The sequence below is a fragment of the Oncorhynchus gorbuscha genome, linkage group LG19 (assembly GCF_021184085.1).
Source record: "Oncorhynchus gorbuscha isolate QuinsamMale2020 ecotype Even-year linkage group LG19, OgorEven_v1.0, whole genome shotgun sequence".
NCBI classification, from domain to species: Eukaryota; Metazoa; Chordata; class Actinopteri; order Salmoniformes; family Salmonidae; genus Oncorhynchus; species Oncorhynchus gorbuscha.
The window spans coordinates 61,833,018-61,860,599 of record NC_060191.1 but is presented as its reverse complement, the minus strand read 5'-3'; the positions used below and the strand labels follow the sequence as shown (position 1 = coordinate 61,860,599).

General features: G+C 41.2%; 2 protein-coding genes and 1 pseudogene across 3 annotated transcripts; 2 read left to right on the top strand and 1 right to left on the bottom strand.

The window, feature by feature from the left end:
- The first annotated feature begins 352 nt into the window (after positions 1-352).
- LOC124006394 (lysophosphatidic acid receptor 6-like) lies at positions 353-10,267 on the top strand. 2 transcript variants are annotated; one of them, XM_046316386.1, is made up of 3 exons: positions 353-739; positions 7,491-7,586; positions 8,338-10,267. In XM_046316386.1, the coding sequence occupies exon 3, from the start codon at positions 8,342-8,344 to the stop codon at positions 9,443-9,445; it is 1,104 nt and encodes a 367-aa protein (XP_046172342.1). In that variant the 5' UTR covers positions 353-739; positions 7,491-7,586; positions 8,338-8,341; the 3' UTR covers positions 9,446-10,267. The 2 variants fall into 2 exon arrangements, with proteins under 2 accessions (XP_046172342.1, XP_046172343.1); XM_046316387.1 differs by lacking the exon at positions 353-739 and having other exon boundaries at positions 7,259-7,586.
- On the top strand, positions 9,843-11,302 carry LOC124004946 (annotated as a pseudogene).
- Positions 11,303-12,738: 1,436 nt separating this feature from the next.
- Positions 12,739-27,332, bottom strand: LOC124005359 (integral membrane protein 2C-like). The gene is made up of 6 exons (XM_046314535.1): positions 27,107-27,332; positions 25,155-25,301; positions 23,526-23,714; positions 23,306-23,416; positions 14,083-14,230; positions 12,739-13,968 (listed from the first exon to the last, which is right to left on the bottom strand). The coding sequence occupies exons 1-6, from the start codon at positions 27,200-27,202 to the stop codon at positions 13,877-13,879; spliced, it is 783 nt and encodes a 260-aa protein (XP_046170491.1). The 5' UTR covers positions 27,203-27,332; the 3' UTR covers positions 12,739-13,876.
- Positions 27,333-27,582: the final 250 nt, after the last annotated feature.

Here is a 27,582-nt window from a genome sequence, read left to right as displayed (position 1 = left end):
CACACATGAATTTGAATTGGCTCCCGACAGAGTACTCAAAATGTCCCCTTACTGGGGACCGTCTTGTGCAACTTTATACGAAACAGCGACATTATATTTCACTGTTTCAGACTATTTTCTAGAAAGTCACCCACTCATATGTGAATGTGTGTATGAGCAATGACAGTTGATGGAATCATGATTAAAAAGATTTACAATTGAATATACAGCTTGGTTCTTTCTAGAAAAGACGAAATGAAAACCTCAAACCTGCGTGGGAAACATATATATGTCAAAGGGGAAACGCCTTCTGTTAACCTACATATCTAACAAAGGTAGTGAAAAGTTTTACATACAAAAAAACTGAGTGTGATTAACCACGTCTGTGGCCTAAGCAGAAGTGGTGGGTATGTATGTGTGCAATACACACAACAAGTTAAGAGTGTCTTCTTTTAGCTACTGTATGTGTATATCTGATTATATTATTTTCATTTGAAATACACTGCTTCGTTTAACCTAGTCAATGCAAACTAGTCAATCAAAGCGGTACTAGCCTCGAGCAGATTGCAGGTCCAGTGTAGTTTGTGTAGTGCTCTTTGGAAAACAGCATGCACAACGGGTTTCACTATCAATCAGAGGAATACATATTGGCACGACATAGGCTATTTACTGTAGGTTAAAGTCTGTTTTACCAAACAAGGACTCAAAGCCACGAGGTTCGGCTCCAGTTGAGAGGAGACAATTATCCCAAGCGATTTCGGTGAGTGTTTTTTAAAAGTAGCCTACTGTAATGGTTTTGGACTGGAGTTTTGCACCCAGTTCTTCACTGTGCATGCCTTAGTTAACCTCATTTTATCTTTACAATCACCTGAGGTTTCTGCCATGCTGTTGTGAGATACTGTGCCATATAATCGTAAATCATCTAGACAAATTCATATGTCATGATCCCTACAACAATGGAAACACATTTTAAACTCATGCACATTCTACAAAGGGGGAAAAAAATCACACTGTTCAGACCTATACAGTCATTGGTTCAGACATCATGTTAAATTTAAACCTGCGACATTCAAATTAGTTTTTTTTAAACGTATGTATATCAACAATGGATTTGAACTCATTATTACTTTAATATACAGTAAATGTTCATCTTAGTAGGATGCAAACAAACAATGTATTTGATCATTTTCTTATGGTGTAAACAGTCATAGCAGACCATCACGCATTAAAGGATAATTCCACCCAAAAACGATCTTTTGGTATTTGTTTCATTCGCCCATTGTTGACATAGTCCCGAAATATTTAGCTTGTCAGCACTTAAGTTGTCAAGGTATGTAGCTCTAAATCACCCTTGTATGATGCATTTTGCAACAGAGTTTTTTTATATATATTTTTTTAACCAGGCAAGTCAATTAAGAACACATTCTTATTTACAATGGTGGCCTACCCCAGCCAAACCCTAATCCGGATGACGCTGGGCCAATTGTGCGCCGCCCTATGGGACTCCTAATCACGGCCGGTTGTGGAATCAAGCCAGGGTCTGTAGTGATGCCTCTTGCACTGAGATGCAGTGCCTTAGACCGCTGCGCCACTCGGAAGCACCATATGATGCTGCGTTTTACATCATATGATGCAAAATACATCATCAGGGATGATTTCTGTGTTTTGAAAGTTACACAACCTTTTGGGACTATGTCAACAATGGACTTATAAAACAAACACCAAAATATTGTTTTTTGGTGGAGTTTTCCTTTAACCTCTTGGTGGGCAACTATTTCCTTGTTTCCATGTCAACAGTGGACATACAGTTGAAGTCGGGAATTTACATATACCTTAGCCAAATAGATTTAAACTCAGTTTTTCACACTTCCAGACATTTAATCCCAGTAAAAATCCCCTGTTTTAGGTCAGTTAGGATCACCACTTTATTTAAAGAATGTGAAATGTCAGAATAATAGTATAGAGAATGATATATTTCAGCTTTTATTTATTTCATCACATTTCCAGTGGGTCAGAAGTTACCATACACTCAATTAGTATTTGGTAGCATTGCCTTTAAATTGTTTAACCTCAGTCAAACGTTTTGGGTAGCCTTCCACAAGCTTCCCACAATATGTTGGGTGAATTTTGGCCCATTCCTCCTGACAGAGCTGGTGTAACTGAGTCAGGTTTGTAGACCTCCTTGCTTGCACACACTTTTTCAGTTCTTCCCACAAATTGTCTCTAGGATTGAGGCCAAGGCTTTGTCATTGCCACTCCAATATCTTGACTTTGTTGTCCTTAAACCATTTTGCCACAGCTTTGGAAGTATGCTTGGGGTCATTGTCCATTTGGGAGACCCATTTGCGACCAAGCTTTAAACTTCCTGACTGATGTCTTGAAATGTTGCTTCAATATATCCATATACTTTTCTTTCCTCGTGATGCCATCTATTTTGTGAAGCGCACCAGTCCCTCCTGCAGCAAAGCACCCCCACAACATGATGCTGCCACCCCGTGCTTCACGGTTGGGATGGTCGTCTTCGGCTTGCAAGCTTGCACTATTCCCTCCGAATTTAACAATGGTCATTATGGGCAAACATTTCTATTTTTGTTTCATCAGACTAAAGCACATTTCTCCAATAAGTACAATCTTTGTCCCCATGTGCAGTTGCAAACCGTAGTCTGGCTTTTTTTATGGTGGTTTTGGAGCAGTGGCTTCTTCCTTGCTGAGCGGCCTTTCAGGTTATGTCGATATCGGACTCATTTTATATATCATTCTCTATTCTCTATATGTAGATACTTTTGTACCTGTTTCCTCCAACATCTTCACAAGGTCCTCTGCTGTTGTTCTGGGATTGATTTGCACTTTTCGCACCAAAGTACATTAATCTCTAGGAGACAGAATGTGTCTCCTTCCTGAGTGGTATGACGGCTGCGTGGTCCCATGGTGTTTATACTTGCATACTATTGTTTGCACAGATGAACGTGGTACCTTCAGGCATTTGGAAATTGCTCCCAAGGATGAACCAGACTTGTGGAGGTCTACAATTGTTTTTCTTGGCTGATTTCTTTTGATTTTCCCATGATGTCAAGAAAAGAGGCACTGAGTTTGACGGTAGGCCTTGAAATACATCCACAGGTACACCTCCAATTGACTCAAATGATGTCAATTAGCCGATCGGAAGCTTCTAAAGCCATGACATAATTTCTGGAATTACCCAAGCTGTTTAAAGGCACGGTCAATTTAGTGTATGTAAACTTCTGACCCACTGGAATTGTGATACATTGAATTATAAGTGAAATAATCTGTCTGTAAACAATTGCTGGAGAAATTACTTGTGTCAGGCGCAAGGTACATGTCCTAACTGACTTGCCAAAACTATAGTTTGTTATGAACATGAATTTTGTGGTGTGGTTGAAAAACAAGTTTTAATGAGTCCAACCTAAGTGTGTGTAAACTTCCAACTTCAACTGTATTTATAACCCATGGACAGTAGATCCCTGTTAGCGCTCACTATGATGCTACTAATTGTAATCTTCCAACTTCAACTGTACTTATAACCCATGGACAGTAGATCCCTGTTAGTGCTCACTATGATGCTACTAATTGTAATCTTCCAACTTCAACTGTATTTATAACCCATGGACAGTAGATCCCTGTTAGCGCTCACTATGATGCTACTAATTGTAATCTTCCAACTTCAACTGTATTTATAACCCATGGACAGTAGATCCCTGTTAGCGCTCACTATGATGCTACTAATTGTAATCTTCCAACTTCAACTGTATTTATAACCCATGGACAGTAGATCCCTGTTAGTGCTCACTATGATGCTACTAATTGTAATCTTCCAACTTCAACTGTATTTATAACCCATGGACAGTAGATCCCTGTTAGTGCTCACTATGATGCTACTAATTGTAATCTTCCAACTTCAACTGTATTTATAACCCATGGACAGTAGATCCCTGTTAGTGCTCACTATGATGCTACTAATTGTAATCTTCCAACTTCAACTGTATTTATAACCCATGGACAGTAGATCCCTGTTAGCGCTCACTATGATGCTACTAATTGTAATCTTCCAACTTCAACTGTATTTATAACCCATGGACAGTAGATCCCTGTTAGCGCTCACTATGATGCTACTAATTGTAATCTTCCAACTTCAACTGTATTTATAACCCATGGACAGTAGATCCCTGTTAGCGCTCACTATGATGCTACTAATTGTAATCTTCCAACTTCAACTGTATTTATAACCCATGGACAGTAGATCCCTGTTAGCGCTCACTATGATGCTACTAATTGTAATCTTCCAACTTCAACTGTATTTATAACCCATGGACAGTAGATCCCTGTTAGCACTCACTATGATGCTACTAATTGTAATCTTCCAACTTCAACTGTATTTATAACCCATGGACAGTAGATCCCTGTTAGCGCTCACTATGATGCTACTAATTGTAATCTTCCAACTTCAACTGTATTTATAACCCATGGACAGTAGATCCCTGTTAGCGCTCACTATGATGCTACTAATTGTAATCTTCCAACTTCAACTGTATTTATAAGCCACGGACATTAGATCCCTGTTAGCACTCACTATGATGCTACTAATTGTAATCTTCCAACTTCAACTGTATTTATAACCCACGGACAGTAGATCCCTGTTAGCACTCACTATGATGCTACTAATTGTAATCTTCCATCTTCAACTGTATTTATAACCCACGGACAGTAGATCCCTGTTAGCACTCACTATGATGCTACTAATTGTAATCTTCCAACTTCAACTGTATTTATAACCCATGGACAGTAGATCCCTGTTAGCGCTCACTATGATGCTACTAATTGTAATCTTCCAACTTCAACTGTATTTATAACCCACGGACAGTAGATCCCTGTTAGCACTCACTATGATGCTACTAATTGTAATCTTCCAACTTCAACTGTATTTATAACCCACGGACAGTAGATCCCTGTTAGCACTCACTATGATGCTACTAATTGTAATCTTCCAACTTCAACTGTATTTATAACCCACGGACAGTAGATCCCTGTTAGCACTCACTATGATGCTACTAATTGTAATCTTCCAACTTCAACTGTATTTATAACCCACGGACAGTAGATCCCTGTTAGTGCTCACTATGATGCTACTAATTGTAATCTTCCAACTTCAACTGTATTTATAACCCATGGACAGTAGATCCCTGTTAGTGCTCACTATGATGCTACTAATTGTAATCTTCCAACTTCAACTGTATTTATAACCCACGGACAGTAGATCCCTGTTAGTGCTCACTATGATGCTACTAATTGTAATCTTCCAACTTCAACTGTATTTATAACCCATGGACAGTAGATCCCTGTTAGCGCTCACTATGATGCTACTAATTGTAATCTTCCAACTTCAACTGTATTTATAACCCATGGACAGTAGATCCCTGTTAGCGCTCACTATGATGCTACTAATTGTAATCTTCCAACTTCAACTGTATTTATAACCCATGGACAGTAGATCCCTGTTAGCGCTCACTATGATGCTACTAATTGTAATCTTCCAACTTCAACTGTATTTATAACCCATGGACAGTAGATCCCTGTTAGCGCTCACTATGATGCTACTAATTGTAATCTTCCAACTTCAACTGTATTTATAACCCATGGACAGTAGATCCCTGTTAGTGCTCACTATGATGCTACTAATTGTAATCTTCCAACTTCAACTGTATTTATAACCCACGGACAGTAGATCGCTGTTAGCGCTCACTATGATGCTACTAATTGTAATCTTCCAACTTCAACTGTATTTATAACCCATGGACAGTAGATCCCTGTTAGCACTCACTATGATGCTACTAATTGTAATCTTCCAACTTCAACTGTATTTATAACCCACGGACAGTAGATCCCTGTTAGTGCTCACTATGATGCTACTAATTGTAATCTTCCAACTTCAACTGTATTTATAACCCATGGACAGTAGATCCCTGTTAGCACTCACTATGATGCTACTAATTGTAATCTTCCAACTTCAACTGTATTTATAACCCATGGACAGTAGATCCCTGTTAGCGCTCACTATGATGCTACTAATTGTAATCTTCCAACTTCAACTGTATTTATAACCCATGGACAGTAGATCCCTGTTAGCACTCACTATGATGCTACTAATTGTAATCTTCCAACTTCAACTGTATTTATAACCCATGGACAGTAGATCCCTGTTAGCGCTCACTATGATGCTACTAATTGTAATCTTCCGACTTCAACTGTAGTTGTAAAATGGTACTAAATTTACACTGGCATATTTATATGCATAGATAGGACAGTGGTAGGCTATAACCTAATGTGACATCCCACTGGGCAAAAACTGGTTGAATCAATGTTATTTCCACAATAATTCAACACGAAAATTCTATGTGATAAAGTTAAATCAACGTGGAAAACTGATTAGATATGAAAAAAAGTCATCAACATAAGGAAATGTCATTTTTCTCACCCAACTTTTAACTTAATTTGACTGACATGATGAAATGTTTTGTTGAAGTCAAGTTGAATTCACGTTAGTTGACAACTCAACCAAATGTAAATCAAAACTAGACGTTGAACTGATGTCTGTGCCCAGTGTCTGTGGGATGATAGTCATAGACATAAGTGATACAACACCCCTTGATTTAGACAGGAGCAAAGAGGAGCTTCAAACTAAGACATGGTTCCCAACAGGCCTACCAAATGAATGATAGAAGTATACAAAATTGCTTTCATTTGACATGTAACGATTTTGATGAGCAATGGTACAGTGCTGATCATTGATTGGGAAGTATTTAATGTACAAAACCACAAATAGCTTGATTACAATGAGTTGCTACAGGCAAATAGAGAGATAGTCTATATAAAAGTGGTTCACTGCACACAGTTTAAGATGAATGCCACACTGATTTCACTGCAAATCTAATTAACTACCAATACCAGTTGAACATGTGATAAATGTCTGACAAGTCATACTGCAAAAGGGTAAACTGTTGGCCTATCCCACTAAATTACAAGCTAATGTATCAGGCTATGGGAAGTAGTTTTCTAACATTTTAAACACAACTCTGTTCCGATAACACAAAGGACAGCGGCTGGTGTTACCGTTTTATAAATAGGTCTTCTTTACTTTCACACTAGTTCCCATCAACCCCTTAAACATGACAATCAAACACACACACAGCACGTGGCCAGAGAGGAAGAGTCGAAGCGAGAGGGTTTACTCATCCCAAAATCTGTCAACAAAAATAAGACCACAAAGTAAGAAATGGAAGTCCATGAGAGTGTAAAATTTGGTCAACAAAACATTTAATTGCTCATTTGCTATGTGATGCTTATTTGATTGAAAATACATTTCGTAATGGTTCATTTGTTACAAATGCACTGATATGGGTGGACTGACATGGCATTTTATCAACTTTGAAGGAAATGACTTTATATCTGAGTTTTGCCTGTTGTTCTCACACGTATCTCCCCCTCTCATTGGATAGAATGGTCCCACCTGATCTTGCTGCCTCATGCCAGCCTTTCATCTTTGAGGACATCTTGACAATATAGTAATCCAGCTTTGACTTGGCCCAAACAAGGTAAGATCTCAATTTCAAACTCCTAACATCCTCTCTCCTCATCTCCTTTTCAAAATGCATTGGATGAGAAAACCAGATGTCTCGCTCCTCTGACCTTCTCCTCCAATGGGTTTTAAAGAGAGGACAGAGGACACATGGAGTGTGCGTTTTGAGATCATCCCAGAATCTCAGATAAGATGCCTTTCCAAGAATGCCAATTCCTTTCCCCTTTTATAGGGCTACAGAGGAATTGAGTACTGCCACTTAGTAATGGACCTCTAAAAAGCTCCAACCTGGTACACTAAGATGAAATGAGTTACCGTCGCCTAGTAGGTAGTAACACTATGCCTAGTCTATGAGATGGCAGTTGTGATCCAAATGATTAGTTGGTTCATTATTATCCAATGCACTTGAGCTTTACTAAAGGATTTCCCCTCAAGTTAGCATAACATGTAGCCTACAGTCACATTTCAGTGAGGCTTAAAGGGATAGTTCAGGATTTTGTCAATGAGGCTCTTTATCTACTTCCCCAGAGTCAGATGAACTCGTGGATACCATTTTTATGTCTCTGTGTCCAGTTAGAAGTAAGTTGCTAATTAGCTAATTAACAGCTATCATGCGGTTCCTGAAGACTGTCAAAATCCCGAGCTATCCCTATAAATCTCTTTACTCTTGCACAGTGACCATCCTGATTGATGCCTCTAGTATTGGTTAAAAATGAGTCATAAGTGAAATTACATTCATGTGTATGTATTTCCCTCTCTGTTTGCAGTAAAATGGTACTGTGTGACAGCAAAGTGTGCTATATACAGTGGATTGTCTATGTCCCCACGTTCATGGTGGGTCTTCCCCTCAACCTGGCCGCTCTGTGGCTCCTCCTCTTCAGGATGCGTCGATGGACTGAGTCCACGGTGTACCTCAGCAGTCTGATCATCAACGACAGCCTTCTCATCTTCTCTCTGCCCTTCAAGATGTACGCCTACGAACACAACTGGGGCTTGAGCATGGGATTCTGCACCTTCCTGGAGAGCCTGGTGTTCGTCAACATCTATGGGAGCATCATACTGATCGTGTGCATCTCTGGCGACCGCTATGTTTATTTGCGATTTCCAATCAATGGCAAGCGTCTGCACTCACCACGGAAGGCTGCCCTGGTATGCCTGGCCGTGTGGGTGATGGTATTCGCTTTCACCACACCCGTCTATGAGCTCCACAACAAAAACAACAACGACACCAGAATGCACAAAGGCAACGAAACCAAGTGTTTCCAGAAGTTCTCCAGCGAAACCTGGAAGAAGAAATGGATCATCATCGCCATAGAGACAGTGTTCTCAATCAGCACGGTTGCCATGGTGTTCTTCTCGGTGCGCGTGATGCAGATCCTGAGTGGCATGCGGCGACTGAACCCGCTGGACGATAAGCTGAGGAACAACAAGTCTGTGAAAATCGTCCTGAGCAACCTGGTGGCCTTCCTGCTGTGCTTCATCCCCTACCACGTGGCCGCAGTCGTCTACTTCCTGGCCAAGAACCGCACGGAGGACCCGAACGTCATCAACCCCCTCAGAGACTTCGTCCATATCAGCATGTGTCTGGGCAGCATCAACTGTCTGACGGACGGGGTCTGCTACTACTTCATCCTGAAGGAGAACCTGCTGACTGCCAGCAAGGAGAGGAGGAGGATGTCCACTAGAGGAAACACAGTGGCGAGGCTCAGGGAAATCAACCAGCATCCAATGGACAACATCAAGGTCAAGGAACCTGGAGAGACAGGATCAGACACCCAGGTCAATGGAGATCAATTGGACTTGCTAGATAGATGTGGCTTATCCCCTCTTGGTGCCTGCAGAGTAGAGAGCAGGGTGGAGACATTTCCCCTGTAGATGGATGGCTATCACCTCTACCTGGGAAATGGAAAACTCAGATCCCCACAGCAGACAGAGGAGACAAGTTGCTCGAAGATTGAATGAATGGCCAGCACTTGGAATAAATGTTTTTAAATCAATCATCCAGCCTTCCATTGTATTCTCACTCATCACACGTGGCCTTTGGTCCTAGTGTTACCTCTTACCTTTAGGAGGCTGAGATTCAAAGAGGTTCCACAGAATATCTCAGAGGGCATATCTAACACTAACTGATCTGATCAACAAAAGGCATGGGATTTACAACCCTGAGTCTTGTAATTTATCCATGCTGAATAGAAGCTTCTACAAAAGGATACACTGTTCAGATATGGACTGTTTAGATGCAATCCACCCACTCTCAATCTAGACAGTAAAGATGTGTACATCCAGACCATTTCAAATATAAAACGCTATTTACATTTTTCAGACAGTTGCTCTTGATCAACGTTTGTTTATAACTATTCACTACAAATAACTCACTTTTCGTTAAAAAAATGATCAGACTGTCTGTATAGGTCAGAGATCGGAGATTCTTCATGTTGATAGTTTGTTACTCAGACATGATTCATGTTGTCAAGAGTCTTCAACCTTATCAGCAGAGAGGATGGGAGGACCTTCAACACTTTCATTCCGGAAGTTAAGAACAGCTCAACCTCTATGCAGACTGCTCTGACAGGAAGTGGCAACCAGAATATCGAGTGAGTGGTTTGGGAGTGGTTTCTGTCTCTTTTCAAATTGCACGCACAGACACCATGAACAACAACAATGATAGTTTAGGAGCACTCTCCTCTGAGGGGAGTTATTATGTGACAGCCTCTGCCATTGCGTGGTGGTGCTGGGCCTGCTGCTCAATGCTGTGTCACTGTGGGTTCTGCTCTGCCGCCATGGCTTCAAATCCTCCAGCGCTGTCTACATGAGCCACCTGGCTCTGTCCGACCTGCTGCTGCTCCTGTCCCTGCCCACCCGGGTCTACTTCTACGTCACGGGCACCTGGCCCCTGTGCATCCAGGCCTGTACAGCCACCACCATGCTGTTCCACAACAACATCCGCTCCAGCGCTGTCTTCATCACCTTCAGTGGCCTTGACAGGCTGTGGTCCACCCTCTGAGGTCCTATAACCTCCGCACCACCACCAACGCCTGGAAGGCCTGCGTCTTCATCTGGGTCCTGATAGTGGCATTCATCATTCCAGAGAGCCTCTATCAGATCAGTCGGATACAGAGCTGTGATGCCACCAACGCCTGGAAGGCCTGCGTCTTCATCTGGGTCCTGATAGTGGCAGTCATCATTCCAGAGAGCCTCTATCAGATCAGTCGGATAAAGAGCTGTGATGCCACTAACGTCTGTGATGCCGCCAGGGTCAACAAGATGAACGTCATGATCTTCACCATCAACCTTCTGATGTTTTGTCTTCTTCCTGCCCTCCTCCATCGTCATGACGTTCAAAATCAGGCAGGCTATCATGCCCATGTTCTGTCTGGCCAGCGTCAACTGTTGTCTAGATCCACTGTTGTAGTACTTCTCTTTAGATGCTTTCTGGAAGAAGAGGGTTCTGACATGGAGGTTTCTCAGGCCACATCACATGAAAGTAGATGAAGGGTGAGAACACAGTGAGAAACCACTACCAGTGGAGATAGTTTGAGGTAACAGCATCAAAATGTGTCCCTAAATATGCCACAATTTATATTTAAATATAGAATATTTTGTCAAATGACATGTTATAGTTTTTTTTTGTGGTAACAGTTGATCTCTTCTTCTGTAAGATTCATTGAGCTCATCTGTACTTTTAAGATGTGCCAATACAATTGTTCTATAGAATAAAATTTTTACCTCTTATCTTCGTGATGTTGATGGTTAATAAGACTGAAGTCATTGCCATTTACTGTATATAGGTTTTGTACAGTGATCACACTGTCATTTCCCCAAAAGTACTAATAATTACTAAGGCTTTCATTCACATGCGGAGCCGGGTGCCCAACAGTTCCCTTTGTTGATTGGTTCGACCATCAGATAGTCATGTGACTTTGTTGATAATTCATGAAGTTTCTGGCTGAGGAGCCAGGCAGGCAGCAGCAGCCACCCAACAGCTCTGTGGCTCAGAGCACTGCCATATGGAGGGACATCTGTGCACAGGCTATATGGCAGACAGACAGGACATAAAAAGTCACGATGGAGTCTAGTATAGGAAAGCCAGTGTAAAGGTGCCATTCAAATAAATTCATCCAATGAGTCATTGTCTTCCGACAGGTGGCGCCACTCCTATGCGACACTTAACTGTGTGAAAAACAGTTGCTTTTCCACTATGCCCAAACCAGGTCAGTGCATGATATTGTTTACACTTTCCCTTATTAAAAGACAGCTCAGAGCATACCACAACTCTCCACTTTAAGTAACCTAGATTCACACTTTCACCCACTAACACTTAAGAATATGATCCGTTACCTCTAGTCTAGACACTGAAACAAGGCTGGTGACACACACACAGAACCAAAGAGAATCGGGACAGCGAAATGTTCCATGAAGGCCCGCAACAAATCAAATGTGTCACATACAACAGTGAAATGCTTACAAGCCCTTAATGCTTACAAGCCCTTAATGCTTACAAGCCCTTAATGCTTACAAGCCCTTAATGCTTACAAGCCCTTAATGCTTACAAGCTCTTAATGCTTACAAGCCCTTACAAGCTCTTAATGCTTACAAGCCCTTAATGCTTACAAGCCCTTAATGCTTACAAGCCCTTAATGCTTACAAGCCCTTAATGCTTACAAGCCCTTAACCAACAATGCAGTTTTAAAATAAAACATAAGAAATTAAAGTAACAAATAATCAAACAGCAGCAGTAAAACGTACACGGGGTGCGGTACACAGTCAATGTGCAGTAGAGATATGAAAGTGACTATATGCATAGCAGTAATAGAGAGTAGCAGTGGCGTTAAAAGGGGGGGGCAAATGGAAATAGTCTGGGTAGCCATTTGATTAGATGTTCTGGAGTCTTATGGCTTGTGGGGGGGGGGGGGGGGGGGGGGTAGAGGCTGTTTAGAAGCCTCTTGGACCTAGACTTGGCACTCCGGACCACTTGCCATGCGGTGGCAGAGAGAACAGTATGATTAGCGTAGCTGGAGTCTGACCATTTTTAGGACCTTCCTCTGACACCACCTGGTATAGAGGTGCTGGATGGTAGGAAAATTAGTCCCAGTGATGTACTGGGCCGTACGCAATACAGTGCCTTGTGGTAACAGTTATTTAGAAAGAACGAAGGACAGAAGCCCCTGGGTGTTTTAACTACTTTATTCACAGATAAGACTTCACCAGCAGACAAAATATACAGACCTGTCTAAGGTATATATTAGCATATGATATAATAAACTCCCTCACAGCAATCATTACTTTAGTCCAGTCTCTGACTCTGGACCAAGGCTTTAAACGTGCTCTTAGAAAAAATTCTAACAGTGCGGTTTAGAGAAACACACATGCAGGGTGAAAAATAAATGACAGAATTCTACTAGAATGACTCACAAAAGCATTGATAAAGAGTGCAAATGAAGGGGGAGAAGCTCGACCTCCCCTGAAATATAAACAATAAGAGGTGATGAGGGGCATCAATAAGGAGGGAGAAACAGTCTTTGACACGTTCACAGGGAGAAGGGCAGCTTGGCTGGAAATAATCTGGTAGAATATTACATAACTACATTAAGCATCATGTACATGATTCTATACAGGTGCAAACACACAAAGACTAATAATGGGCAATTTGTCTACTTCACTTTGTAGGGACACTGGTTCTTAACTCACTTTGTAGGGACACTGGTTCTTAACTCACTTTGTAGGGACACTGGTTCTTAACTCACTTTGTAGGGTTCTTAAAGTCACATTCATGTTTTCCTTTACTTTGATAGGGTGACTGAGCTAAAGAAGAAATACAAAAGAGAAGCATGAGGTGTGCTGGGGGGGGGCAGACAAACAGTGCGACAAAGAGCAAGAGAAAGCTGAGGGCGATGCGACATTAGGTCAGGTGGTGGCTGACAGTAGCAGGATTTCACACGCGCAGTCATTTCAAGTGCAGCGAAATCAAGTAGTCGCCATGACAACACATGGAAACTGTTGTCTTCCCTGACAACCAAGGCCATCACAGTTCTCTTAAGTGGAAAAACCTCCAACTATTTCATCCAATGTAAATTAGAGAAAAACATGTATTATTGCAGCCAGGAAACACAAGGAAAACCTCACTTCTGACAATTCCTAAAATAGTTTATAAAGAAGAGTTAAACATATGGAAAAAAAATGACAAAACCATAGTTAAAGTGCAACTGAAAGGTCATTCTAAGTATCTACACAGGGATGCGCTACAGTGGCTGGAGAGGTGGCTGTGCCTTAGGGTGTCGTGCCAGAAGGTCATGCTGAGGTAACAGTTTACACTCCATCACAGATGACTGTCTCAACCACAAACGTGTTCTCAAAGTGGCGGATGTGATGGCAGTTGGCCACTTCCCGTTTGTTGATGCCTACAGGTCAGACAGTGAAAGACTTTTATTAGATAAGAGAATAGGTAGACCATTCAGACCCTGAATGACCCACACAACATATACAAAGCTCTGAACCCCCCCTTCCCGACTCACGTCTGCGGGCGCGGCGTTTCAGGCGGTATGTGTCCTTGCCGTTACACAGGCGGTAGATGAAGGGCCCCAGCTGGCGCATGTTGTGAACCTTCCCTGTCACAAACATCTCCTCCTGGATAATGTAGGTCTGGGGCAGGTATGTCCCCTTCTAAACACGGGGGGGGGGGGTGGACAGGGTTAGAGAGAATGAGAGAGACTATTTGCACATTATAACACTGTACATAGCCATAATGACATTTCAAATGCCTCCATTCCTTTGAAACTTGTGTGTAATGTTTACTGTTAATTTTTTATTGTTTATTTCACTTTATAATCCATGTCACTTGCGTTGACAATGTAAACATGTTTCCCATGCCAATAAAGCCCTTTGTAAACATGTTTCCCATGCCAATAAAGCCCTTTGTAAACATGTTTCCCATGCCAATAAAGCCCTTTGTAAACATGTTTCCCATGCCAATAAAGCCCTTTGTAAACATGTTTCCCAATGCCCTTTGTAAACATGTTTCCCATGCCAATAAAGCCCTTTGTAAACATGTTTCCCATGCCAATAAAGCCCTTTGTAAACATGTTTCCCATGCCAATAAAGCCCTTTGTAAACATGTTTCCCATGCCAATAAAGCCCTTTGTAAACATGTTTCCCATGCCAATAAAGCCCTTTGTAAACATGTTTCCCATGCCAATAAAGCCCTTTGTAAACATGTTTCCCATGCCAATAAAGCCCTTTGTAAACATGTTTCCCATGCCAATAAAGCCCTTTGTAAACATGTTTCCCATGCCAATAAAGCCCTTTGTAAACATGTTTCCCATGCCAATAAAGCCCTTTGTAAACATGTTTCTGTTAGAGGAAATCGTAGTTAAGATGATTAATTATGTATACATTATTGATTAGAACCATTTATACTAATACTATTATGTTATGATATGAAAAGTAAAAGTTATTGGTTAAGCTGTTACTGAAAATGTAAGCAGAACTAATTTGATTGTCCGTGCCTCTTGGGAAGGTCAAGGGGGAGAAAAAGCTTTTCAGACAAGATAAGAATGTTTGGGTTTTTGTTCCATTGGTAAGAGAAAAGTATATCTTCTAGACAGGTTGTAATGTCTGGTTTATGAGGGGAGTAGAAAGCATCTCCGGACCTAAACAAAAAAACAACGGGGCTATCGTGGGAAACTGATGATGTCATTTTGAGTTTATAACCTGTGGAAATCTGTGTATGTAGTTAGTACTCTCTGGAATTAAACGCTCTTTAACCTGGCTTTTAAGACTGGTCTCGATCTACTTCATGCATAATTAATGAACTTACAATTCATTAATGAATTAGAAATTAGTGCTAATTGGTTTTGGCAATTAAAACATTAAAGGAATTTAGAATTCCTCTATCAATTTGGTCCTTTATGCCGGATCTAAACAACTCTACCTGTTATCTGAAGGTAATACGCTGAAAAATCGTGCACGGATGAGTTTTTGACTCGTTTTACTAAAGACCTGACCTCTGAATTGAGGTTAAAATTGAAACAGGCCTGCGTATTATCACAGAGGACAGGAAGGGTGACTAGATACAACGAACAATGCTTATCCCAGTCGGCAGCAGGTAAAGTAGCCTTTATTCTCGAATTTGGGAGGGATTATTTAGGATATTTATTGATTAAAATGTTATGAAGGAGTTGAATTTGATCAATAATAGGTGCTTGAATATTCCGAACAAATAAAATGGGTTTCTACCGGGGGTATTAACCAGGATATCGATAAAAAGGAAGCAGGTCCGAAATTGACCTGAGGTAAGGTGCACTACCACCAAATAAACTAGAGCTTAATACGGCCTGGTTTTGCAAGCCAAGGATTATTAAGGAGTGATATAGTACGCATTGGAGAATTAGGACGCTTGTTCCGTACAAATAGGATGGCCAATAATTCAATAAACATACCTAAATAAAGATAAATTAGGCTTGGTGAGAAGGCAGGGTAATTCTAGGCGAACAGAATAAATGAACCTGTACAATGCTGAAAGAAATTAATATCAAATGATAAGTGATTAGTCTAGATTAGTGAGATTCGAGACATTAACGATTGAAAGTCCCAAAAGAAATATCCTGTGGGTGAAATGTTATTGTCCGATCAAAAGTCTTCTATAGACGTGGTTACAGGAGAGGTCAACTTAGTCTAGAGTAGTGAGATTTGAGACATTTTACGTTGAAAGTCCCAAAAGGAATATCCTATGGGTGAAATGTTATTGTCCGATCAAAAGTCTATGGACGCGGTTCACAGGATGGAAAATACATACTGATTATTTTTAAAGGAACACACACATAGGCAGACAGGATAGTAACTAGAAGTAACGGTAAATTACAAATGTATAGAACTGCACGCACATAGAATTTAAAATTATATAGAAAGGCATAGATAAGTGTTTAAAAACATTGCTACTAGTAACGATAAGGATTAAGAATGGGGAGAAATGCCTCGAAAGAAGCCCCAGAACTAACGGGAGACGAGCGATACATGGCACAGAAAGACAAGAGAAACATCAATTTCTGTCTAAGATGGAAAAAGAAATACGATTTTGATGGCCGTCTAAATGTAGAAAAGCTGGAATCCCTTATAAAACAGATACAAAAAGAATGTGGTAATAATGTGAGAAAGCAGAATAAACAGGAGTTATACACAGCCGGAGTTTGGCTTTCGGAAGCAAAAAAGAGAATGGGACGCGCCGAAAAAGAGATTAAATCTAACAAGGTTCGAGAGACACTACCCACTGCTCCCGCAGATAGAGAAGTTAACCAATTGGGTGGGGGCGAGGATAACAAACTATATCTTCCTAGATTATACCAACAATGCAGAGATAATCCAGTTGACGAATTTGTGATTATAAGAATACGGGTGCTGGAGCAACCGGTGAAATTACCACCCAAGTATGTGGATCCCGCGGAAACTAAGAGAGGTATAATGAAGTTAGAGAAGGAAATAAAGTCGAGAAAAATGAATAAGGTGGGTCAAAAGAAAAATACAAGATGTTTTAATTGTAACAAAATTGGACATGTCGCCCGGGAGTGTAACACTCCACGAAAAAAATCGTCAACAGGTTGTAATTTAAATGTAGGGAATAACGGAGAGATACGATACAATTTCGGGCTATCTGGACGTTATAGCATGGTACGTTAAATGTTAGGGTAAATTAAATTGAGAAGTTCGGTTGGGTTTACTCTGATGATTAGAATTCAAAACTGAACTCAATCTGAATAGGGAATATATATTTTACAAAGGCAGGCAGATTTGTGGCTATAGCCAGCAACGGAATTGCTAGACACTCAATGGGGCTATATAGTGCAACGCTTTGGACTATAAATTAGAATAGTTTAATCGTAAGAAGTTGATTGTTTTTCTAATTATTGATTTTTGGTTAAGGTAACGACAGTGAAATTGAACGAAAAGTAACGTATTCTAAAAATGATCTGATTTCCGACCTCATTGTGGGGAACAAATGAAAAGTCTTTTCTTAAAGGGACAGTGCATGGTAATCACAGTGGTTTGAGTATATGACAGTGGGAAAATATATACACGTATACACGTATATACGTATATACACGTATATACGTATATACATACACACGTATATACGTATATACATACACACGTATATACGTGTATACACACACACACACACACACACACACACACATAGTGGGACGAAAATTCGAAGATAGAAAAATAAGTTACACGATACCTCAAGGGATTTAAAACAAACGATGTGAGGGGATTATCATAATTATTAGGTTTTGTTTTTGTAGTAAATGTTTGGGTTAAGGGGATTTCCCTGTTCCCAGAGACAAGGCATTTTAAAGGCGTACACTCACTAATGCTGGTCTGAGTTTGTAATTAGACAAGTGAATAATGTATTGGGAATAGAGTTGTAATTAAAAATACTAAGTCAAAGACGAGACAGGTACTTAGAGCAAAATGGATTCTAAATGATAACAAAGAGACAACTATAATTCATGCCCATTATGCCCATCGAAATGTTTTTATAAAATTAGTGAATTGAGAGATGTTGATTGATGTTGTAGACTCTAATTCAGGGTTCAACAGAGGTGATAAATTAGGTTTGGTTTATCGAACCCGAAATACTGTTGTTGCAGACAGCCAACCATCATTTACAATGAGTTGAACATCGTTGCGATATGAGTCAAGGTTGAACGCTTGTTGATGACGTCACTAGCGAGACACTTTTTGTCACCAGGGACTGGGGATAACGGAGCAAATCGTATGGCTGTTAGTGTGTGTATCTAGGTTTCGAGTATCTTTCCAGAAGTGATATAAAAATGTTTTGGTTATTTGTTTAATGGTTATGGCCAATTTTAGGGGTTGATAAAACTGGAACAGTGTGTTCTGGCGGTTTTAGATAGAACTCTTTGTTCCGGAACGGATGAGAGTTACCCAAGATAAGTAAATTAAAGGAGACATGAGAGAATGAGAATGCATATTTATTAAATATCGGGGATTAAATTACGGATTCCTTACACTGTGAAATGTATGACATTTGCAGCAGAGAGAAAAAGTAATTCATTGGATAATAATGTTATCGGGTTAATTGTATCTAAAGGTAGCATGGTCATTTAAGTAAACATATCCGTAGACGATGTTTAAAAAACTTATGATTAATGATTTGAGTCAAAGGGGAAATCATTAGGTTTAGTTATAGTTCACTTATTGAGTTTCTGATTCGAGGTAGCATTAGTGAATGATAGTTAGGGGTGTGGTGGCTCACTTTAGAGGCCTCCTGGGATTATAACTTTGGGGAGAGATAAGCTTTAAACGACCAAATTGAAAAAGGTCTGCAAATTATACACATGGAACAACTGTTAGAACTGTTTGTTTAGTGCAAGGGTATTTTAAAGAGGCAGGCTCACATATGGAACCTTATGAGATGTTTTTTATGAGTTTGAATTATACAGGGGACTATTTCTATTGTAAGGATAAAGGGTTCTTTATGCCTAATATGGTATGACCTTTTGACCTTATCATGACTGGCTCCCAAGGTCTGATCAGCCTCGGGGGAGAGTCATTTGTATAATGAATGGGGTCATATTGAGTTACTAGTTTTTAAGGTAAATTCATTAGAAATGAAGCAGTTTTGGTTGAGGGTTTAGAATTACTGTTTGAACCGCAAATGAGAAAGTGGTTCAGGATTCTGTCTTATAACATTAGCTGTGAAGTTTTTTTGAATGGGCTATTAGGGATTTGGTATTGTAAAAGAGAGAAAGTCATATTTATCATTGAGAATAAATAGGGGAAGATAAACATATTTTGAGCCAACAGGGCAGGGAAGAAATTGAGATATTTTTGTTTGGTTTTAACACTCGGTTACAGGAGTGTCAAAAGACGGGGGACATTCCCTGTGTAATGGGGGAGGGTGTCCGTATGATAACCAACTTGGGACAGTTTTGGGACTGGAGAAGAGGATATCCTTATAGCATAGGGGATCCCACAAAGGTGGATAGGCTTTCCATGATATGGGGGAAACCTGGGAGCACTGTTGAACTTTGTAAAGGTGATGAAATCCTACTAACCATCAAAACTATTAAGCTCTCTGATGCAGGCACTTACACCCTTGGACTACAAAGGACGAGGACAGACATGATGGGTGTGCTAAGAAGTCTGTTACAGATGTGGTGAAGGCTTCAGGCATGATGCCTTTGCTTGATGCTCCAGTTGGAGAGGCTGAGGTGAAGCATGCTTTCAGGGGAGGATGACCCATGGATGTTTGTTCTCCCTGTCGTGAAGGGTGGCATGGTGCCCACCTGGTGCTGGATAAGAATAGCTGAGAGGACCAGATGGGTTATAAGAATGCTTTGTTCTACTTTACTCTGTTATCAATGACCAAAGTTTTATTCCACACTTTGCAACACATTAAATCCATGTTATTGTCAGATAGAGGACTGAGGGTCCCCAAGGAGAGGGCTTGTTAGTGTAGGAAGGATTTTTAATATGGTTGGCATTTATTAGACCTTGATTGATTATTATGAGTTTTTGAATGGTGTTGCATTTAGCAGGAATGTAGGACATCTGTGATGATTTAGGATTATTGTTAGGATTAATATAGATTGATTGAGGAAATGTGGGGAATTTGGAGAAAAGCCGCTCAGACATGTTTTTTTTTCTAAAAGAGGGTCCATGGGTTTGGATAGAGCCAAACAGTGAGAATAGGTAGTTCAAATTTGGAAAACATGAGAAACAGTACAGACAGATAGGGGAAAAGGCAGACATAAGAGCCCTCCCTCGCACTGCAGAGACCTTGAAGGTTGGAGAGCAGAGAAGTTTCAGGAGGGGAGACAGGACGAGCAAAGATAACATAGTGTGTAGATAAACAGTTACTGAGTGGAGACCAAAGCGAGAATTGGGCATGTGGAAAATGAAAGGGACACCACTCCTAAAGGAGTGTCAGACATAAGGATGGTATACTAAATCTTACCTAAGTCATTGTTTAAAATAAGGCAAGGTTGTTACCTGGGCAGAGCCAGGTAACAAAAGGGGGAGGTAAATGGTGTTCTAGAATAGGATAAAAAATAAAAATAAAATAAAAAGTTTAGCTAATAAACAGAACGAATAAGAAACTGTTTTATTAACCAAATCTGTATGGCCAAGATTTTATACACTACAGGAGAACTACAGGTGAAGTCACTCAATCCAGTCCCATACCAAGGCCTCCTGGTGACAGCTAGCTGAAAGAGCTACCCAGATTCATATCGCACGGCGGAGGGGTAGGGCACATTTTTCACTATCGAACAATAAACAGTGTTCGGGAGAAGAACTGGAATTAACAGAATTCCGGGGGCCATCTCTCGAATGAAGTAACCCTCCCTGTCCTGTCACCCCTGTTTTTGTTCATAGAAGTGAAGATGTGTCTGGCTCTGGCTGTTGATATGTTCTCGGGGAGAGGGTGGGGCTTCACGTGTGCACTGACTGTCCTGAGCTGTTTTATTGTGGGGGCCATATTCCTGATTAACCATGATCCCCCGGAAAGTGCCAAAGAGGATAATTTGACTCATGTGCTAGATGAGGGAAATGGGATGTTACCTAAGATTCTCAGAAGGTCACTGAAACAAAATAGTAAGGAAGTGAGGGTGGAATTGGGCAAGGATCTCTCAGTAGAATTTTGTGTAGATCAATTGGGGTCATTCACCCCTTGGCAGTCTAGAACCATGGGACTCTATGGGAAGTATTTGTCTAAATCACCATATTGATCGTGGACAGGTCATAGCTCACACTGAAAGGGATGGCTACGTAAACCCATACACTCAATTTGGGACCAGGTGGAGTATAGTAAGGGTTGGCGTTTTGGACTGTGTTCCTGAACAGAGGAAGTATTGTATAAAGGTACGAATAGTTCAGACCAAAGACCTCAAAGAAGTTATAGAAGTAGAGACTGGGTTTGGGGAGTCCAACTTATGGTTGGAATGGATTCAATAACGCTAAACCCCAGTTAACAACTATCCCTTTTCCACTGAACGGAATTAATTCCCCTAAGGGAATGGCATGTATGGTAAAGCTGTTCATGAAAGCAGGAATGCCAAATAAAATAAAATGGGCCAGTGTCGACATCTGGTGGTTGTGTGGGGGAATGAGTTTGTGCGGTATTGCCGACTGATTGGACTGGACTATGTGCCTTAGTACATTTAGGAATGCCTTTTACACTCATACAACACCAAGACATGAAGTTAGCCAAACGAGAGAGAAGAGATGCTCCATCTGGGTCTTTTGACGACAGAGTATATATTGATAACATTGGGGTGCTACGAGGTGTGCCGGATAAGTTCAAGGCAAGAAATCAGATACTAGCAGGATTAGAGTCAAGCATTTTTTAGAGTCAAGCAATGTAGACTGGATTAATTATATTTATTATAATCAACAGCGCTTTATCAATTATTCCAGAGATGTGATTAAAGGTTTGGCAGAACAGACTGAAGCAACCAGCCTGATGACTTGGCAGAATAGAATTGCATTGGATATGTTATTGGCTGAAAAGGGAGGAGTATGTGTGATCGTCGGGAACATTTACATTTACATTTAAGTCATTTAGCAGACGCTCTTATGTACTTTCATCCCGAATAGCACAGCTCCGGACGAATCAGTGCCCGAAGCCTCAGCTGTTTTGACCACCCTGGCTCACGGGTTGGCAGAAACTTTGGGGTGGATATTTCTCTGAACTAAATTGGGTTGACAGTATTTATGGAAAAATGTGGTGTTATGGGCCACCTTAACCTGTGTGACTGTTAGTCTTGTACGTACGTGGTTGATTGCGTGTATGTATGAAAGTTATTGTTTCCAGGACTATAGAGAGATCAATGACACTACAGATGGGGGCGTTATGGGCAGATTCCAGGTCTATTCATATGATAATCTGGTAAACCTCTAAAAAGGTTAGTTAAATTCGTTTATACTTATATTTTTTTATGATTAAATAAAACTAGATGTAGATTTGAATGTATAATATTTGATCAAAGGGAGGATTGTTAGAGGAAATCGTAGTTAAGATGATTAATTATGTATACATTTTTGATTAGAACCATTTATACTAATACTATTATGTTATGATATGAAAAGTAAAAGTTATTGGTTAAGCTGTTACTGAAAATGTAAGCAGAACTAATTTGATTGTCCGTGCCTCTTGGGAAGGTCAAGGGGGAGAAAAAGCTTTTCAGACAAGATAAGAATGTTTGGGTTTTTGTTCCATTGGTAAGAGAAAAGTATATCTTCTAGACAGGTTGTAATGTCGGGTTTATGAGGGGAGTAGAAAGCATCTCCGGACCTAAACAAAAAAACAACGGGGCTATCGTGGGAAACTGATGATGTCATTTTGAGTTTATAACCTGTGGAAATCTGTGTATGTAGTTAGTACTCTCTGGAATTAAACGCTCTTTAACCTGGCTTTTAAGACTGGTCTCGATCTACTTCATGCATAATTAATGAACTTACAATTCATTAATGAATTAGAAATGAGTGCTAATTGGTTTTGGCAATTAAAACATTAAAGGAATTTAGAATTCCTCTATCAGTTTCCCATGCCAATAAAGCCCTTTGTAAACATGTTTCCCATGCCATTACACCCCCCATGCCATTACAGAAAGACAGAAGCAGAGAGAGAGACTGGGACAAAGAGGGAATAATAAGCTGTGGAAAATGGGAGATGGCATCTCAAACAGAAAGTGAGAGAGACAGGCTTTATGTTACCTTAACATTGACCAGCAGTTCCCAGAGGTTCCGTGGGGGCATAACAATGGTGGTGTTGAGCTCGATGACATAGCATTTGTCCAGAGCGATGTCATGGTAGGCAGTCAGTCCCTGGTGACAGACAGAAACTAAAGTAAATAAAACTATGCATGTCAAAAACCTGGCCGATTGACTGTACATCAGGTGTGTGGGTACGTGCGTGGATGTGACTAGTCCTCACCCTGTGAAAGTCGTGGATGATGTCAGCAGGGTCGCTTCCTCCAAAGTGGGGCACAGGCACGCTGATCTGCTCATAGTTGTCTTCCAGGTAGATGCCCACGTTCTCCTCCAGCTCCTGTCTGCCTCTTAGAGGGGCGTACACAGAGTCCTCATAACGAACCCTGCAGTGGAACAGACTCTCCTCTGGGATCTAGGTCAAGGCCCAGGGGAACCGTTAGCAAGGCTATCACCAACTACCATCCTCATTATCAGTCACTGCTATTATTGAACATTTCATGATCTCAGACTGGGAAAGAACCAATGTCTGATAAACAACTGACCTCAAAATGTACGTTATACCACCACCAGAGACAGTTAAACCAGGATGCACATTTAGAAATTCAACATCAGAAGACCCACTACATGTGAAGTATGTGGACACCTGCTCGATCAACAACTCATTCCAAAATCATTCATATGGAGATTGGAGGCTGTTATAACAGCAAAGGGAGACACTCTTCTGGGAAGACTTTACCATAGATGTTGGAACATTACTGCAGGGAATTGCTTCCATTCAGCCACAAGAGCATTAGTGAGGTCGGGCACTGATGTTGGGCAATTAGGCCTGGCCTGCAGTCGGCGTTCCAATTCATCCCAAAAGTGTTTGATGGGGTTGAGGTCAGGGCTCTGTGCAGGCCAATCAAGTTCTTCCACACTGATCTCGACAAACCATTTCTGTATGGACCTCGCTTTGTGCCCAGGGGCATTGTCATGCTGAAACAGGAAAAGGCCTTCCACAAACTGTTGCCACAAAGTTGAGAGCACAGAATCCTCTGGAATGTCATCGTACTGTATGCTGTAGCGTTAAGATTTCCCTTCACTGGAACTAAGGGGCCTAGCTCGAACTATGAAAAACAGCCCCAGACCATTATTCCTCCTGCAACAAACTTTACAGTTGGCACAATGCAGTCAGGAAGGAAGCGTTCTCCTGGCATCTGCCAAACCCAGATTTGTCCGTCGGACTTTCCACTGCTACAGAGTCCAATGGCTGTGAGCTTTACGCCACCCAACATATGGCATTGTGATCTTAGGCTTGTCTGCGGCTGCTTGGTCATGGAAACCCATTTCATGAAGCTCCCGACGAACAGTTATTATGCTGATGTTGCTTCCAGAGGCAGTTTGTAACTTGGTAGTGAGTGTTGCAACCGAGGACGGACGATTTTTACATGCCATGCGCTCTAGCGGTCCGTTCTGTGAGCTTGTGTGGCCTACCACTTTTTTGGCTGAGCCGCTGTTGCTCCTAGACGTTTCCACTTCACAATAACAGCACTACAGCTGATCGTTGCAGTTCTAGCAGGGCAGACATTTGACGAACTGACTTGTTGGAAAGGTGGCATCCTCTGACGACGCCACGTTCAAAGTCATTGAGCTCTTCAGGAAGGCCATTCTACTGCCAATGTTGGTCTATGGAGATTGCATTGCTGTGTGCTCCATTTGATACACCTGTCAACAAACGGGGTGGCTGAAATAACCAAATCCACAATTTTGAAGGGGTGTCCACATACTTTTGTATATATAGTGTAGGACCATAGAGGACAGAGCGATATCAGAGTATTGTCTCATGCCGTCACTGGATGTAGGTTCTAGGTACCTGGGGTATGAAGTAGTAGCGGTAGACATAGATGGAGGCCAACACCAGACCAGACATGAAGACCACCAGGCCAAAGGTCAGGCAGCATAGGCCATTCAGAGGAGATCTCCCTGAGCGCAGAGGCAGAACCAGCTCCTCCTCATCCTCCTGACAGGGAGAGACACAGGGCCACATATTTAAACACAGGCTAGTGTCCTGTCCAGGCAGTGTACTTCTACAGCAGGCTGCCTCACACTACAGAAGAAGCTCAGACAAAGCTTACTGGTAAGGCTTTGGTACTTGGTGAAAAGCTAGTGTTTCACAGATATTATATGGAGGCACATCAGAACAGGGCAGACTAAGTCAGGTGGGGTTAAGAGTGCATTATGTTCCTGGTCTTAGATAGAATAAATCTGCATGTTTTAGCAGGGGAACAGCAACGTGGGAGGCAGAGATGGATAACAGAGTGGCTAATAACATGGCACTTCTAAAGACAGAGTGTAACACCACCCCCAGTCTCTCACCCCATCTGCCTCTGTCACACGCTCAACCTGCTTGTTGGCAGGGTGGCACGGGCTGGCAATAGGCACACGAATGTAGCCTACACCGCTCACGTAACCATTTATGATAATTAACATAACATGTGACGGATGTGAACGGAAATCCTTTCTACCGTATATGTGCAACTACGTGGGCGGATAGGTGGGTGTACAGGTACATTTATCCTGGAGGATGAGCTCTGTGCATAGAATACAACAAAGCAAGCTATTCTTAGCTGGTACTTGAAAAATCTCCTGACGCAGCTTTTGCCTATGTATGAAAACAGCTCACAGACTATCAAAGCAAAACTCTTCGTGTTATGACAACCTGTGGTGAAGGATAAACTAGGAGATAAGATGCACAAGGATGAAGGGATAGACTAGGCATCATTTTCACTGTGTGTGTGTTTTCCTCACAGAGACAGATTTTTACCAGTGTTCTTCCCTGCTGATTGAGATAGGAGGGCCTTAGGTTGACTGAAAATGTGACGATAGTCTGTCTACATTTCCAACAAACACTATATTATATAGAAGGTAACTGCCAATAGGTCACTGCCAACTTACCCTTGAGATAAAAACAGGCACACATACAGCCTAATTGGTGAAGATGCAGATGTCATACCTTTGATCAAATACTTGTCTCAGGCTTTCATTGTAGTTCATTACTGAATGCAGGGGGCTGACTGAAAGAAAGGCATATTTTATTGGATTTGAAACAGCAGGATGCTGAGAAGCCAAGCTTTCCTTGAACGACTGCATCACAAGTTTAGAAATGTAGCCTACTGCTGGCACAGTGATGCTCCTTATTAAATATGAACTTGCATGGCCAGCAGTAACCTCCAGCTGCCATTTTGTCTGCTGCCTGTGTTTGGTAAACATGTTTTTATTGTAATCCATTCACATTTCCCGAGAGATATAATAATTATTCATAACCCACAGCCAACATTATAGGCCTATGCTTAAATAACAATTTGATCCTTCTTGGTTTAGGTTCTTAGAGCTAAGAATTTAACTCCAATATTGACAACATTAGAGTTAAATTCTCAGAGTCTAACGTTGGCCTAAATAATTTGTGTCAATAAAGCTAATCGGTCTAAGAACATCCACTTAACTATGTTCAATAGTAATGTTAGCAGTTCCCCTTTATCCGTAGACTAGTTGGCAAAATGTCCACGAAGAGCTCGTTAGCCGCACAGCATCGTTTTATTTCCTTATAAATGACAATGGCTGCTCTGCTGACAAATAACGTTAAAAATGCTCCTGTTACGTCGATGATTGTACCGGTAAAATGCCCTGCAGACGCTTGACAGCCCACCGCGCGTAACTTCATAATTGCTGGAGGTAGCGCTAGCTAGCTATGTTTTTATCGAAGGGCACAGCACACAAAGCGATATATGTTGCCAAACAAAACAGAGAAATGCATCACTAATTTACCATTGGATGGGTTATGAGAATGTCGGTCTTGTCGCCATCATTCTGCTCTTTCTCGGCTTTCTGTCCCGCGACGGACTGGAAAGTGATCTTGACCATGGCTGTCCCTGTCAAAGACTGGTCGGGTGGGTTTCGATTCTTTCTAGCTACAGTAGCTAGATCCCCTTTCGTATGCGAGCCTCTTCTGTTGTTACTGATACAATATAGCTGGTGGTATCAATCTACCGGAAGTTTGACTTTTAAGCCCACTTAAAGGCACAGGCACTGGAATGAGTTACGTCTACGTGATGATGAGTAGTGTGTGAAGAGTACCGTCTGTGAAAAAAATAGAGAAAGGGGAAACTGATAATTATGCGGTATCATTAGCAGATTCTGTTTATAAAAAGAAAAGTCTACAATAGCCAAGTATCCATAGCTAAATAACGCACACGTCGTCAACATCCAGGATATTGAGTGCTGGATAAAAAAATAAAAATAAA

Excerpts from the sequence above, each read along its gene's own strand:
- LOC124006394 (XM_046316386.1), top strand. The coding sequence starts at position 8,342 with ATGGTACTGTGTGACAGCAAAGTGTGCTATATACAGTGGATTGTCTAT.
- LOC124005359 (XM_046314535.1), bottom strand. The coding sequence starts at position 27,202 with ATGGTCAAGATCACTTTCCAGTCCGTCGCGGGACAGAAAGCCGAGAAA. Across the intron at positions 23,715-25,154 it reads GCTACTACTTCATACCCCAG|ATCCCAGAGGAGAGTCTGTT; the intron begins GTACCTAGAACC and ends GCCTTGACCTAG. Across the intron at positions 14,231-23,305 it reads AACTGCTGGTCAATGTTAAG|AAGGGGACATACCTGCCCCA; the intron begins GTAACATAAAGC and ends CCCCGTGTTTAG.